Source organism: Callospermophilus lateralis, chromosome 18 (assembly GCF_048772815.1).
Source record: "Callospermophilus lateralis isolate mCalLat2 chromosome 18, mCalLat2.hap1, whole genome shotgun sequence".
In the NCBI taxonomy this organism is placed as follows: Eukaryota; Metazoa; Chordata; class Mammalia; order Rodentia; family Sciuridae; genus Callospermophilus; species Callospermophilus lateralis.
In genome coordinates this window covers 19,776,374-19,791,386 of record NC_135322.1, presented here as the reverse complement: position 1 = coordinate 19,791,386, position 15,013 = coordinate 19,776,374, and the positions used below count along the sequence as shown (strand labels likewise).

Sequence of the window (15,013 nt, the reverse complement as noted above, 5' to 3'; positions counted from 1 at the left end):
AGGAAAAAACTATCCTCTGGGAATGGGTTTTGTTAGTCTACCTCCTGGAGCTAGGATTAGTCCTGAACTTTGTCACTGGATGGTGAAGAGGGAGAGAAGGGAGGGTGAGTGGAAGGGCTCTTTCCTAGTATCTCCTTATCTACGAGATGGTTTTAGATTATAACTCTAGGCCTACGTGTATTTTTTGGTAAAGTACTTGTGTCTATCAGGCATGAAGTTCATACTTTATTTCACAATATCTAAGCTTTATGGATGTGCTGAGGTGGCAGTGTATGGTAAAAAGTAGAGCTAATAGGGACTAGTGATGTAGCTCTGGAGTAGAGTACTTGTCTTGCTGACCCTGGGTTCGATCCCCAGCACCCAAAAGAAAAAAAGTAGAGTTAGTGAATTAGCCAACTCGTAAATATCTTCTTGATTATAACAACAGAAAAGATGCGTCTTGGATGTGGAATTGTTATGTTTCTGGGCAGTGTGTATCAGGACTTGTTCATTAGGCTGCTGTGGAGGGGCAAAAGGAAGCACAGAGGGAGAGATGGGAGCAAGTGTGCTCAGATTTACATTTGGATAAGAGCCACTGACATTGTGTGCAGCTGCTGGCTGTCATAGGACTATTTTAACTCAGAGAACACGTCTTCATACTAATATTTTAGTATAAATTAAAGAACTCCGAGAAAATCATGCTTGGTATACTCATTGCTTTATGTCTCATTTTGAATTGAGCATTAGCAGAACATAGTATTTTAATTGTAACACTGCCAATACATCTATCTACAGCCTTGTTGCCATTTCTGTTTTCAGCGAGATTCTTGTCCCAAGAAAAGCAGAATTATAGTTTTTTTCTAACAGACTGAGTTGGTATAGTATATTCTTGGTTATCAAGAATACTCATGTAATTTTGGGATTTTGAATTGCTGAATATTCATGATGTGTGGAGAAGCACAATAAAAACTACAATCTCTATCACACAAAATGGGGTGTTGGGTCTATATATGCAGGACTAGGAAGACATGTCCCACTGAGTTGCTTGTGACTGGAAGACTTTGTTCTTTGCTTCTTGGGTTTTTCTCTTCCCTGTAATGCATGAATTCATTTTAAAACATTATATTTTTAAAACCTGAAAAAAATTAGAAGGGATATTTCACTACCCATTGTAAAAGATTTTAAGAATGTACTATGAAAAATTGGATAACTTAGAGAAACTGACAAGTTCCTAGAAACATATAGCTTACCAGGATTAAATCAAGAAGAAATAAGGACTGGGGATATAGCTCAGTTGGCAGAGTGCTTGCCTTGCATGCACAAGGTCCTCAGTTCAATCCCCAGTACCACAAAGAAAATCCAGAACCAGATGGTTTCATTGGTAAATTCTTCCAAACATTGAAAGAAGAATTAACACCAGTCCTTCTCAAATACTTCCAAATAATAAAAGAAGAGGCAATACTTCCTAACTCACTTTTCCAATACCAAAGCCAGACAAAAACAAGAAAACCAAGAGGCTTATTCACCATGATCAAGTGAGATTTATTCCTGGAATGCAAAGATTGTTCAACAGGTGAAAATTGGCCAGTGTAACACAATACGTTAACAGAATGAAGAAGACTATGTGATCATCTCAACTGATGAAAAAGAAGGATGTGACACAATTGAATACACATCTATGATAAAAGCACTCAAAAAACTAGGAAAAGAAGGAAACTACTTAAGTATGACAAAAGCCACATATTAAAAAAAAAAAAAAAAACACCAGGAATATCAAACTCAATGGTGAAAGACTGAAAGCTTTTCCTCTAAAATCAGGAATAAGGCAAGGATGCTCACTTTCACCACTTCTATTCAGCACAGTAATTGAAATCCTAGCCAGAGTAATAGGGCAAGAAAAGAAAGAACTACGCAATTGGAGGGAAGAAGTAAAATTATCTAGGTTCAGAGATGATATGATCTTATATGTAGAAAACTCTAAAGAGTCCACCAAAAAACTGTTAGCATTAAAAAAAATCCATCAAAATATCAGATACAAAGTCAACATACAAAAATTAGTTGCAACAATATGCAATCTGAAAAGAAAATTAAGGAAACAACTCCATTTGTAATAGCATCAAAAGAAAAAAATACTTAGGAATTATTAATCAATGAGGTCAAAGACTTTTACAATTAAAGTCATAAAACATTGCTGAAAGAAATTTAAAAAGTCATTAAATAGACATCCTATGTTCATGGATTAGAAGACAATATTGTTAAAATAATATTACACACATTTAATGCAATTTCTACCCAAATTCCCTAATTTTTTTTTTGCAAAAATAGAAAAAAAAATATATCCTACAATTTATATGGAATCCCAAAAGACCTGAAGTACAAAAATAATCTTGAAAAATAACAAAAGTAGGAGGATTCACACTTCCTGATTTGAAAACTTACTACAAAGCTATAGTAATCAAAACACTGTGGCACCAGCATGGACACTTGGGTTACTTTCATCTCTTAGGTACTGAGATGACCATAGACCAAAAAATAAAATAGCCTACAAATAAACTGTTAAAGATACATTTAGATAATTTCTGACAAGGATGCCACAATATTCAATGAGGAAAAAGAAGCCTTTTTTTTTTTCAGTTGTAAAGGGATGATTTTTTATGTGGTGCTGAGGATCAAATCCAGTGCCTCACATATGCAAGGCAAGCGCTCTACCGCTGAGCTGCAATCCTAGCCTGAAAGGGCAGCCTTTTAAACAAAGGTACTGGTAAACTGACTATCCAGATGCCAAAAAAAAAAAAGTAGATCTGTACCCAACACCATACAAAAATTAACTCAAAAATGGACCAAAGACTTAAGCAAAAGATTCTATACAAGAAAGCATACAAGGGCCTGGGGTTGTGGCTCAGCAGTTAGAGTGCTTGCCTAGCATGTGCGAGGCCCTGGGTTCGATCCTCAGCCCACATTAAAAAAAATAAATAAAATATATTGTGTCTAACTACAATGAAAAATAAATATTAAAAAAAAAAGAAAAGGGAGGGCTGGAGACGTGGCTCAAGCCGTAGCATGATCGCCTGGCATGTGCGCGGTGCTGGGTCCAATCCTCAGCACCACATACAAATAAAGATATTGTATCTGCCGAAAACTAAAAAATAAATATTAAAAAAAAAAAGAAAAAGAAAAGGGAAACATAGGAGAAAATCTTTATGACATTAGAATTGAAAGTTATTTCTTGGATATGACATCAAAAGCACAGGCAATTAAAGAAAAAATAGATAGTTTGGACTAAATGAAAATTAAAATTTTGTGCATTAAAAGACACAAAAGTCAAACTATGAAATGGAAGAAAATATTTGAAAATCATATATCTGATAAAGCTTGATATTCAGTATATGTAAAGAATTCTTATGACTTAATAGAAAAGAAACCCTATTTTTAAATGGGCAAAGGACTTGAATACACATTTTTCTACAGAAGATATGCAAATAGCTAACATGCATATGAAAAGATGCTCAATATCTCTAATCATTAGGGAAAGGCAAATTGAAATCACAACATAACCTCCGCGAACCTATTAGGATGGCTATTTAAAACAAAAGAAAATAAGTGAGAAGGTGGTGACATTGGAACTTGGTGCATTGCTAATAAGAAGGTAAAATAGTGTTTCCCCTGTGGAAAAATTCCTCAAAATTTTGAACATAGGTTTACCATGTTCAGCAACTCCAATTCTGTATATGTACCAGAATTTTTTTTCCTTTTTTTAAATGGTACTGAGGATTGAACTCAGGGCACTCTTCAACTGTGCTACATCCCCATCCCTTATGATTTTCTATTTGGATACAGGGACTTAAGTTGCTGAGGCTGGCCTCAAACTTGAGATCCTCCTGCTTCAGCCTTCCCATACTCTGGGATTAAAGGCCTGCCACCACTGAATCAGGCTTACCCAAAATAATTGTACAGATACTTGTACATCCAAGTTCACAGCAGCATTATTCACAATAGCCAAAAGATGGGCACAACCAGGGTCCACTGATGGATGAACTTTTTAAACCAAATGTAGTGTATACATACATGCGATGGAATACATTCAGCCTTCAAAAAGAATGAAGTTCTGTTATGTGCTGCAACATGGATGAAGCCTGAAGACATCACACTAGGTGAAATAAGCCAGTCACAGGACAAATAGTGTATAAATAGGTACATTCACAGAGACCACAAGTAGAAAGATGTTTGTCAGGGGTCGGAGGAGGGGGAAATAGTTATTTGGTGGAGTTTCAGTTTGGGATGAGTGGGTAATCCCAGCAGCTCAGGAGGCTGAGGCAGGAGGATCTCGAGTTCAAAGCCAGCCTTAGCAAAAGCAAGGCCCTGAGCAACTCAGTGAGATCCTGTCTCTAAATAAAATACAAAGTAGGGCTGTGGATGTGGCTCAGTGGCTGAGTGTCCCCGAGTTCGATCTTGATACTCCCCCCCAACCACCACCACCAAAAAAAAAAAGTTCTAGAGATGGTGGTGCCGGCTGCCCAACAGTGTAAATGAATTTGATGCCACTGGCCTGTATACTTAAAAAACGATGAAAGCAGGGCTGGGGTTGTAGCTCAGTGGTAGAGCACTTGCCTGGCATGTGTGTGGCTCTGGGTTTGATCCTGAGGACCACATAAAAATAAAACAAAGGTTAAAAAAACAAGTTGTCTTAAAAAACGATAAACTTTATGTTCTGTATACTTTTGCCACAATTAAAACTCCAAACACGGATTACCACCATGAGTTAACGGGTCAGGGAGTTGAGTATCCTCCCTCTTCCCAGAGTCCTCATTCCAAAGACACCGCCAAAGTTCACTGGGCCACAGAGGCCAATCCCAGCATCCTCCCATCGGAGAGAGGGCCTGGGAGGTGACACCACCCCCCATCCCACTGCCCCATCGCCAACTTAGTTCTCAGCCTCCAAGTTTAACTTGTCCAATGGCTGGGGTGGGGGGGCCTTCCGCGAGTGTCTTCGACTTTGTCCTCCCACTGTTACCCCAAGCCATTTTAAGTGTACAACTTTTTTTTTTTTTTTTTTAAAGCACATTTAAGAACTGTGCAGCCATCGCCACAATGCAGTTCTGGTACATTTCCATCACTCCACTTTGCCATTCTGAGCCCCTGGTTCCTCGTCTATCAATGGTGATGCGATGAGCCTAGCACTTTAAAGGTCCCAACAAATTCCACCTATAACTATTCTCCTTGTTGACGACATAGATCTAGATTAGTTTCTTTTTCCAAATCGCAGTCCAGTTTTTTCCCAGCCGGCATCCACGCATTTACAGCCGTGGAATGCGGGCAGGGAGGTTAGGTCCCCAGGCTCCGCGGGAGATTTCAGTCTAGGGTCCCTCCCCACCATACCGCTATCCCGCCACCCGCCCAAGCCCAGCAGCCAGCGATCGGGGAATCGGGCCTCTCCCGGGCGCCCTGAGTGCTCGGGGCTGGATTGGTGATGCCTGGGCGCTGAGGGCGCCTGCGCAGTAGTGAGCGTCGTGATCGCGCCCAGGGGCTGCGGAGGTCCCTCTGAGTGGGCTCGAGATCGCTCCGAGTGGGCCCGAGAGCGCGGCGGCTGCTCGACCCCCGTCGGCCGCAGCATGGCGGACGAGGAGCTGGAGACGCTGAGGAAGCAGAGGCTGGCCGAGCTGCAGGCGAAGCACGGGGTGAGCGTGCGGGCGCCGCCCTCGCCTGGGGTGGAGCGCACGGCACCCGGCTGAGCGCTCGGGCGTTAGCCTCCCGGGCCGTGGACCTGTCCGCTGCCCCCGCGGGGTCGTAGCCTACCCTGGGGCCGCCGAGGCCCCTTCCCAGTCGCGGGGTCCCGGGCTGGCGCCGAGCACGTGCGCGGTGGTTCTGGATGAGGGTCTGGCAGCCCCCGAGGGGGTTCGCTGGGCCGGACGTTCGCCCGGGGGAAAACCTTAGCCTCGCCCCTCCCTCAGCCTCGGCTTTCGGGGCTGGCCATCGTCCACTGCCGTGCCCGCCGATCGGAACCCAGTTTTTCTAGAATTGAGTTGTTGTACCCCGAGTGGCCTCGCGTTCCGTTGAGGGCCCGCTGTGTTTCAGGCGCGGGGACCGGCGAACTCCAGCCCCGACGGAGCGGGACAGCCGACTGGTCAGGTCCGGGACCCGGGGCTGGAGGAGCGCCTGCCTGTAGCGCGAAGCCGGGGAGGAGCGGGTTAGGGATGGAGCCAGGTGGTTTGCATCATCAGTGCCCCTAATTCGGAGGCACGTTTTAGGAAGCGTAGTGTAGGAAACCGGGGTTGTCTGTGTTCTCAAACGTTCTATGAGTTGTGACTTCAGAAGTTCATGGAGACTATCTCGCTGACTTCTCTGAGCCCAGGTTTTGATTATTAGAAAAGCTGTCTCTAGTATGTATCAGAAAGAAAGCAGAATGGGTTCTGTTTTTACCCCTTTGTGAAATTACACTCAATGAAAAAAAAAATTTTTTTTTCAGGATCCTAGCGATGCAGCACAACAAGAAGCAAAACACAGGTATGATGGGCTGGACATCTGAACTTCTTGAGAGGTGGTTTCATCAAATGAACCAAACCCCCACCCCACCCGAAATGTTTACAGGTGTATAAGCCTTGAACCTTGTCCTGGCCTAGTGATTTTTGCCATGAGTTGTCATCGAGGAATCTTTATTATTTGTTAATTAAATACACATTTAATACCTTGTATTACAATTACTGTTTATCTGCTAAACTGTGACTGCCTTAACACAGCATAATAGAACTAATTCATTGGTGTGTTGTGACAGTTGAACACTTCAGTAAATATCATCTGTTTAAAAAATAATAAAAATAAATATCACCCATTATACTAGTCTCATTTTTATACCAGCAGAAGGCAGAGCACCTCACTGGCCAAGTTAATCAAATGAATATTTGATTGCCCCATCATACTGCCTATTTTTTTCTTTTGGGGTAAAAAAAAAAGTAATAAAATTTACTATTGCAGCTATTCTTGTTTTTAAGTATACTATTCGGTAGTGGTCACTGTATTCACATTGTTGTACAATAGCTCTAGAAGTTTTTCATCTCATATAACTTTAAACAGTTGAACAACTCCTGATTCTTCCCCCCGTGTCCTCATGCTACCTTTTAAACTCCCTTTGTCATTTGCTTTGGGTCAGGCACTGTATTGGGTTTTTAGAGGTAGGCAAGAAAGTGAGGGTTTAGAAAAAGGCAGATGATAAACACTGAGTGATATGAAGGAAGTAAAACTATTCAAATTTTGTTGGTTCTGAGAAGTACATTTTTTCACATTTTAACATTTGAAATTGGAATGCATTATAATTGATTGCTTGTCCTGGATTCTTCCACAGAGTATTTACTTTTACTTCTGCCATTTCTTGGATTCATTTGAAATCTGAGATCTTTTAAAATTTTGTTTGAGGTTCTCTTCTCCCTCTTGCCTGGTAGTGTGAAGTCAGACAGAAACCCTGTAAAACTAAAGCTTGCTGTTCAAATTTTCAGAGGAACTTTTATTTTTTCCTTCCTCCACTTTGGGTCAGATACATGAAGAATTCCTTGCTGTTGCATGGCAGGCTTATTTCTTGTTTATCTTTTATAGAGCATATTGCTTTTATTTCCTCAATATTTTTATTACTTATTGATGGACCTTTGTTTATTTACATGCGGGGCTGAGGATTGAACCCAGTGCTTCACACATGCTAGGCAAGTGCTCTACCACTGAGCCACAACCCCAGCCCATGCATGTTGCTTTTTGACACCAGCTTTGAGTGGGGGCCTCTTAAGAGACCCATAAACTAGAGTACCTTTAAAAAAAAAAAAAAAAAAACTCTTAAAAATACATAAAACTATGGTGCATCTTACAATGGGTGACATTTTAGATTGAGTGAAATATAATACTACTACTACTTAATAGCAGATTTTAAGTACTCAGGAATTGTATCTTTAAACTGTATTCCTTAATCTCTAGGGCTCCTAGGTTGAAATGAATAGTGGGCACAACAAGCCCCAGCTCTCTAATGCAGCCAGAGTACACCCTTCAGGTTCCCTGAAGGGCTTCACTTGAGGAAAAAAAAAAAATTAATTTACTACATTAAAGTTTGAAACCATTGCCCTACGAATATGAACTAGTTCCTCTTTGAGTATATAGAAAGAAGCAAGAGTAGTTGCAGAGTTATAATCTTACTACCCTTCTCCACTCAAAAATAGAACTGAGATCCCTGAGCAACTGTATTTGGTTTTAGCTCGGCCGTGGTGACCTGTGTCTCTCTAATATGTCTTCCCTGGGCCTGAGCTTATCTCTAATATGTCCTTCCTGTCCCTGGAAACGGCACAGATTAATCAATTAATTGGTGATTCTCATTGCCTGAAATCCCACTAAGTTTCAAGCACCTATCACACAATAGGTACTTAAAATTTTGGTAAATGTGGTTGAACTGAAACTCCTCTCTAATTATGAAAATATTTAAGTTTCCTGAAAACATGGTAGGGTTACAACCATATAACAAAGCTGGCTATTTGAAGGCAGAAACACCACAGCACAGTCTGTGTATCACAGGTGTCTATCGTAAGAAACATTTTGTTACTTTTTATGTATGTTCTGTAGGTATGCTGACAGCCTAGTTCTAATTTTGCTTGACCTATGTTTTTATTGTAGGGAAGCAGAAATGAGAAACAGTATCTTGGCCCAAGTTCTGGATCAGTCAGCCCGGGCCAGGTGTAAGCATCTTCCATTTCCTTTAAGATATTTCCATAAAATTGGCTTGATTGGGGAGATACATATGCAGTTACTGCTCTCTAGAGTAAATGTCTGTTTTACCTAAAAATACTTGAGATAACATTATTTGTAAGAAGTGTGAAATTTATAAACCTAGAGAAAATTCCTTGAATTGTTGAATTGTTAAAACTGCCAGCTCACTTCTCTTCTTAGCAAGAAAATCTTTTCCAAGTGTCTTTTCAGTAAAATTGGTAGAAAACAACTCTAAAATAGAAACAGTCAAATTGTTGCCTGTTTGACATGGGTGATGGGGACTTAAGGATTGGTGACAGTCTTGGTTTTGTTGTATATGCAGTTTTTTATAATAAAACAAAAAAAAATACATAGAAAAAAATTAGCCAATCAGAAGGAACTATCTTCTGTATCTTCTGTGTTGTAAATGTAAGCTCAATTTGAGTTCAGAAAGGACAGATAGCTGTAGATGATCACCATCATTTTATATGCATAGTAATAAATAAATTACTTTTCAGAAGGCAGTCATTTTAAGAAACAAGACAGTATGGGGCTTAAAATCTGAGAACCCAAGTTTAATCTTGGCTGTACAACTGTGATTGACATGGGTGAACTCTGGCTTTAAGAGGAGTAGCCATTGTGTGCCCTACCTACTTCTCTGATTTGGAGACAATACACGCTTGTGAACTGCTTTGGAAACGTCAATTCGTAGTTTTAAGGTATAATATAAATATGAGTTCATTTAGTTTTGATGTCTTTTTGTATGTTTTTTTTCTTTACAGTAAGTAATTTAGCCCTTGTAAAGCCTGAAAAAACTAAAGCAGTAGAAAATTATCTTATACAGTTGGCAAGATATGGACAACTCAGCGGGAAGGTGAGCTTGGCCTACCTTGAGGGAATTTTACCCACTCTTACCTGCTTTATCAAAACATGGCTTCCCCAGGTCAATTTACTGTTCATCCAATTATAAAATTTGTGGGATTTTGCTTTTTTCTCCTGTGAAGAATTTTTTAAAGGATAAAACAGTCATCAGTTCTGAAAGATAATTGCCTTTCTCGAAATGCTATGCTTTCTCCTTTCCTGACATTGCTATGGAACCTTGCTGATGTCTGTGTGACCCAATGACTTAGGGTTAGCTAGCTTAACTTAAATTATTTCCTGCACTGGAAACAAGGCTTGTCAATAATATCAATTAAAATACTACCTGTTTAGGTAGAAGTTAGGTTTTGTTTGCAAATGAGGAGAGATTTTAATCCTTTGATTATCATTTGTGTTGCTGAAAGGCCATGAGGTGTGGGGATCATCTGGCAAGCCTAGCCTTCTTTCAAGTTCCACCTGCTGCTTCCTTAGCCCTTTACACTAAGAACAACTAAGAAAACCTTCCCTCGGGCTGGGGTTGTGGCTCAGTGGTAGAGCACTTGGCGCCTAGCATGTGAGAAAGACAACCTGTTGATCTTTTTGAGGGTGGTGTTTCCTCCAAGGTTGGGTTTAAGCTTTTCATGGGCAGAGGTAGAATGTCTTTCCCCTGACAACACAGTGGTGTATTTTTCATTGTCTACTAGTGATGATAAAGATGTTCTTATAAATATGTTTGTTTTGAACTTTTCTGAAGAGCTGTTTGGTGAATATTATCTATTCTCCCACTGAGGAATATAGCAAAGCCAATTTAGTTGGAACTTAAACCAGTAGTTCTAACCCCCTAACTCACTCCTTTCCTCTTTTCTCTCTCTCTCTCTCTCTCTCTCTCTCTCTCTCTCTCTCTCTCTTTTTTCCTGATTATCCTAGGTATCAGAACAAGGCTTAATAGAAATCCTTGAAAAAGTAAGCCAACAAACAGAAAAGAAAACAACAGTTAAAGTAAGTTTCTGCAAATGAAAAGGTTGATACATTAAATGTTAAGGGTTGAATATACAACTGCCATATCAAAACATCTTTCAGTATTTAGACAGTTTTATAACATGGAAATATTGTGGGGTGACCAGCACACCCCATCAGGGTACGTTCCTGCTCAGTCTGAAATAATTAAGTCTGAAATAATTATTAAGAAATAAAGGCAGAGCCAGAAATTAGATAAAAAGCGGGGGTGCCTGATAGGCTTTCCAGTCCTAATAAGAGCTGGAACTGAACAACTGAAACAGGAGGGTACTCTTTATTTAAGGAGGAGTACATCAAAGGCAGGGATAAGGTTTCAGCAGGAGGAGTCTTGGTGCTCGCTTCTCAGTGTGGCAGGGGGCTTGCAGTACACAGGTTGATTGGCATTTTGGCAAGCCACACCCATCTCCTAGAGGCTGTGTGATGACTCCAGTGGGTCATCCCATCTCTTATCCTATACTGAACTTGTGATGGAGCTAAGTGGTCGTCCCATCTCTGATGCTGTACTGAGCTTGTGACAGAGCTAGGAGGCCACATGAACCAGGCATTCTCAAATCAGCAGGATTGTTGCTGGGAGTTCCTGATACCAGGCTTTCCAGACTAATGGCTTCAACATCGTTTTAGTTCATAGATGGCTTCTCACATGGAAGTTCTGGAAGAAACTTTATTTATTGAGGTTTTAATGTTTAAGGTTCCTGTCGCCCAACTGCTGCCCTCTTTGCTCATGAAGTTGTTTTAAAGACATAGGACTGGGAATGTAACTCATTTGCCTGTCGTGCATGAGACCCTGGGTTCTGTCCCCAACACCACAAAAAAAATAGACATACACACAGTCCTGAGTGGGTAGAAATTTTTCTTTTCAGAAATCTGAGTTATGCTTTATTAAATACGTTATGACATTCATTTAATTTTTCCCCTAGTTCAACAGAAGAAAAGTAATGGACTCTGATGAAGATGATGATTATTGAGCTAAAATGTTTAGAGACTGGACCTTAATAAAACAATTCTAGTACAGAAGTTAAGATCTGTTTAAATGTTTACTTTGTTTATTATCTATATGCCTTTAAAAAATAAACTTGTTATTCAAAATAAAGCAAGTTGTGGTAAGTTATTTCAGTATCTGCCAAGTGACCAGAAGATCTGCATTTTGAATGTATTTCCCTTCCTACCAAAAGCATTTGAGTGCTTAGCAGCATGAATGCAGGAGAAATACAAGTTGTTCCAGCATGCTTCAATAGGAAGAAAACACCAACCACAGCAGCCAGAAACACTGGGAAATAAAACCCAGGGACAGTGACTCAGCTCTACTATCTGAATGTGACTAATATTTCTGCAGGTAGTACTTCCACTTAATGCAAGAAAATCCCTGACTTTGATTTCTTTTGTAATATGCTTTTCAAAGGCCTTGAGATTAAATTATGTAACGTTTATCACTCCCATCAAAACAGCTGGAGTGATACTTCCATTGATTAAAATCAGCCACAATAACTGGGACAAACTGGTAATAATACTTCAACAGTAAAAATGTTTGTAAGACAAATGACTTTAAAAAAAATTTTTTTTAAAGTTGTCAATGGGTCTTTTTTATTTATTTATATGCAGTGTACTGAGAATTGAACCCTATGCTTCACACATGCTAGACAAGCACTGTACTAATGAGCTACGACCCAGCTCCAAGACAAATGACTTTAATGATTAAAATCTAGTTTGAGTTGAGCAGTTACATTTTGGTAGAAATGTTTTTGAGTTTTTTACTAATAAAGCTGCAGATGATTTTAAGGCAAATGTCATCTCATACTGAGCTTTACTTGCACTAGGTTATGAAAACCTTTCGGGCTGGGGTTGTGGCTCAGTGGTACAGCACTTGCCTAGCATGTGTGAGGCACTGGGTTCGATTCTTAGCACCACATATTAAAAATAAATAGATAAAGGTCCATTAATAACAAAAATATTTTTTTAAAAAAAGAAAACCTTCTCTCATACATTTAGATCATTAAACTTAATTACTAAGCTGTTTGGTGTAATCTTTTAAATGCCTTAGTTCTGCGAAACAGAACAGGAGTGAATTCACAACACTTAATGAGATGAATAGGATTGGTAGCAGTGGGAAATGTTGTTTACGGTCCAAGTTGGCTTTAAACACAGCATACTGCTCACATTTAAACTATATTTGAGATTTTACAATATTTGAAATTTGTAACCATAGTAAACAAAGTCATCATAAGGGTTGGTGGTGTGGCTTGGTGTGGTAGAGGGCATGCTGGAGGCCCTGAGTTTGAGCCCCAGCACCACAAAAGAAAGTGTTGGAATAAGTGTCTAATTTCTGAATAAATGAGTTATGACCATTAAGAAAATTAAATTTTTTATTTTTTTAAGAAATAGAATTGTAGTCAAAATCTGTTCTGGGAGAACCCATTTATAGATTTTGCTTTAGACCTCATTGACATAAAAATGTAAAAAGCAGGGGCTGGAGTTGTAGCTCATGATAGAGTGCTTGCCTCGCACATGTGAGGCACTTGGGTTCAGTCTTCACCACATAAATAAAGGCATTGTGTCCGTCTACAACTAAAAAAATAAGAAAAAAAAATGCTAACAGCACATTAGATAATTAGCAAGTTTTGTTACATTTTCTTGTTCAGAATAACTAGTGTCCTAATTCCAACTACCATGTGAATGTGTTTAAAGATTGTCAGATGTTCCTTTCAAAGACACTTGAGAATGGAAAGCGATTGTGTATACAAGGATAGAAGTTATTGAAGGCACAAAGGGTGGAGAATACTGCTAAGAAGTGAGGAGTGGTTATTCTAAACTTTTAAATTTAAGTCAGTGAGCTGGCAATCCTTTGTACTCAAAACTTACACAGAAATAGAAATTCAGGCGTTACTTATTTGTGAACTGTAAAATTATTTTTTCTTTCAAGCTAGGAAAAAAGTGGAAAAACAGAGGTATAATGAGCTAGTCAATTGAGATGGCTCCTACTACTAATTACTTTACTGCAATAGCTCAAAAGGAAACTCCCCAAAGGCCGACGGTTTCATTCAGGACTTTTTCTCCAGATGAAGGGCACACCAAGCTTGAAACAGCCAATTCAGATGCCACTGCCAATTTGACCTTGACCCTCAGATCTCAAGCAAATCAGACCCTTGTTTCTCTGAACCTGTTTCCTGGCTTGCCAATTCTATTCAGTGAGACAGAATTAAATGATTATGCATCAGGAGACGCCTATAGGGGGGCCCTATTATGGTGGGCAGCGAATCTGCGTTTGAATGACTCAAGTGGGGCCTGGCCTAGGCTGTCCAGTGGCTGTTTGCCAGTGCCAGCACGGGGCTGAGGCGCCCATGTTGAAGAGATTATGGCATCTGAAACTCACAATGTTAAAAAATGGAACGTTTGTAATATTGAGGATCATTCCATTGATCATCCTAGAAAACAGATCTAAAAATTCACTAATAAGAATATGAAGGAGGTTAAGAAATCTCCAGAAGAGTTGGCTGTTTATATAAATACAACAGTTGGACAAGCTGTGAAGTCCAGATAAATTTTGAAAGATGATCCATCACCAAAAAAAAAAAAAAAATTCAACATCTTTATCCAAATCCTTATTACAGAAAAAAATAGTTCCCTATAAGTGAGGGCTATGATATGGCAAATAAAATGAACTGGCTTGTGCAGGCCACCTGCATGAAAAATTATAGCCATGATAGTTGAAGATATTTGGTTAACTCCACAGTGATTCTGGTTCTTCACAGAAAACCCATCATCTAAATACGGAGGGGTTTTTTCCTGAGGTTTCTCAGGATCATGAAACAAAGGCCTAAGTTTGGTTCAGCAGGAATTTGAGATTGAGTGTAGCTTTAACTTTCTGGAGAAGTGTAAGTGAACTTGTAACTTATTTGGGGAGGATAGAAGATCTTGGAGTTGAGGTAGATTGCCTGCCTGTTTAATAGTTTACAGAAAGAAAAACAATAGATTTCACTTGGCTGCTGTGTAGACTTGTTGCCTCTTGTAAAGTCATTACTTAAAAGCAAATTTGAAGAATATGTGATAGTTGGTTTAAACTGGCTTCAAGCTGTAATAAAAAGGTGGTCAGAACTATCACTCAAAAAATTATAAATGATGGAAATATTCAGGATTTTAAAACAATTACGTGGCCTGTAGGAACAAGAAAACCATCTTACTTTGGTTCCAGGATACAGTGGTATTATAGCTAAGGATGTGGATGCTTATTTATTATAGTTGAATTGAGAGATTTTTGTCTACTAAAGAGCATTTGATTACTCAAAACATCTTGAACTATATGATTTCCAAAAATTGATCTGAGAACTGTGAAGTGTGGAAGAAATTAAAACCATTTTTTTTCTTTTAAAAAGCCACATAATGAAACCACTAATGAAAACCTTGAAACAATCTACTTCACATTAAAGTGGAAAAATATCCAAAACGAACAGCT

The 15,013-nt window shown here is 39.4% G+C and overlaps 1 protein-coding gene and 1 pseudogene across 1 annotated transcript; both read left to right on the top strand.

Moving 5' to 3' along the window:
* Positions 1 to 5,465: 5,465 nt before the first annotated feature.
* On the top strand, positions 5,466 to 11,656 carry Pdcd5 (programmed cell death 5). The gene is made up of 6 exons (XM_076838452.2): positions 5,466 to 5,654; positions 6,443 to 6,480; positions 8,620 to 8,681; positions 9,474 to 9,565; positions 10,477 to 10,548; positions 11,484 to 11,656. Exons 1-6 carry the CDS (start codon positions 5,589 to 5,591, stop codon positions 11,529 to 11,531), a joined length of 378 nt encoding a protein of 125 aa, XP_076694567.1. The 5' UTR covers positions 5,466 to 5,588; the 3' UTR covers positions 11,532 to 11,656.
* Positions 11,657 to 13,915: 2,259 nt separating this feature from the next.
* LOC143384520 (KATNB1-like protein 1 pseudogene) lies at positions 13,916 to 14,808 on the top strand (annotated as a pseudogene).
* Positions 14,809 to 15,013: the final 205 nt, after the last annotated feature.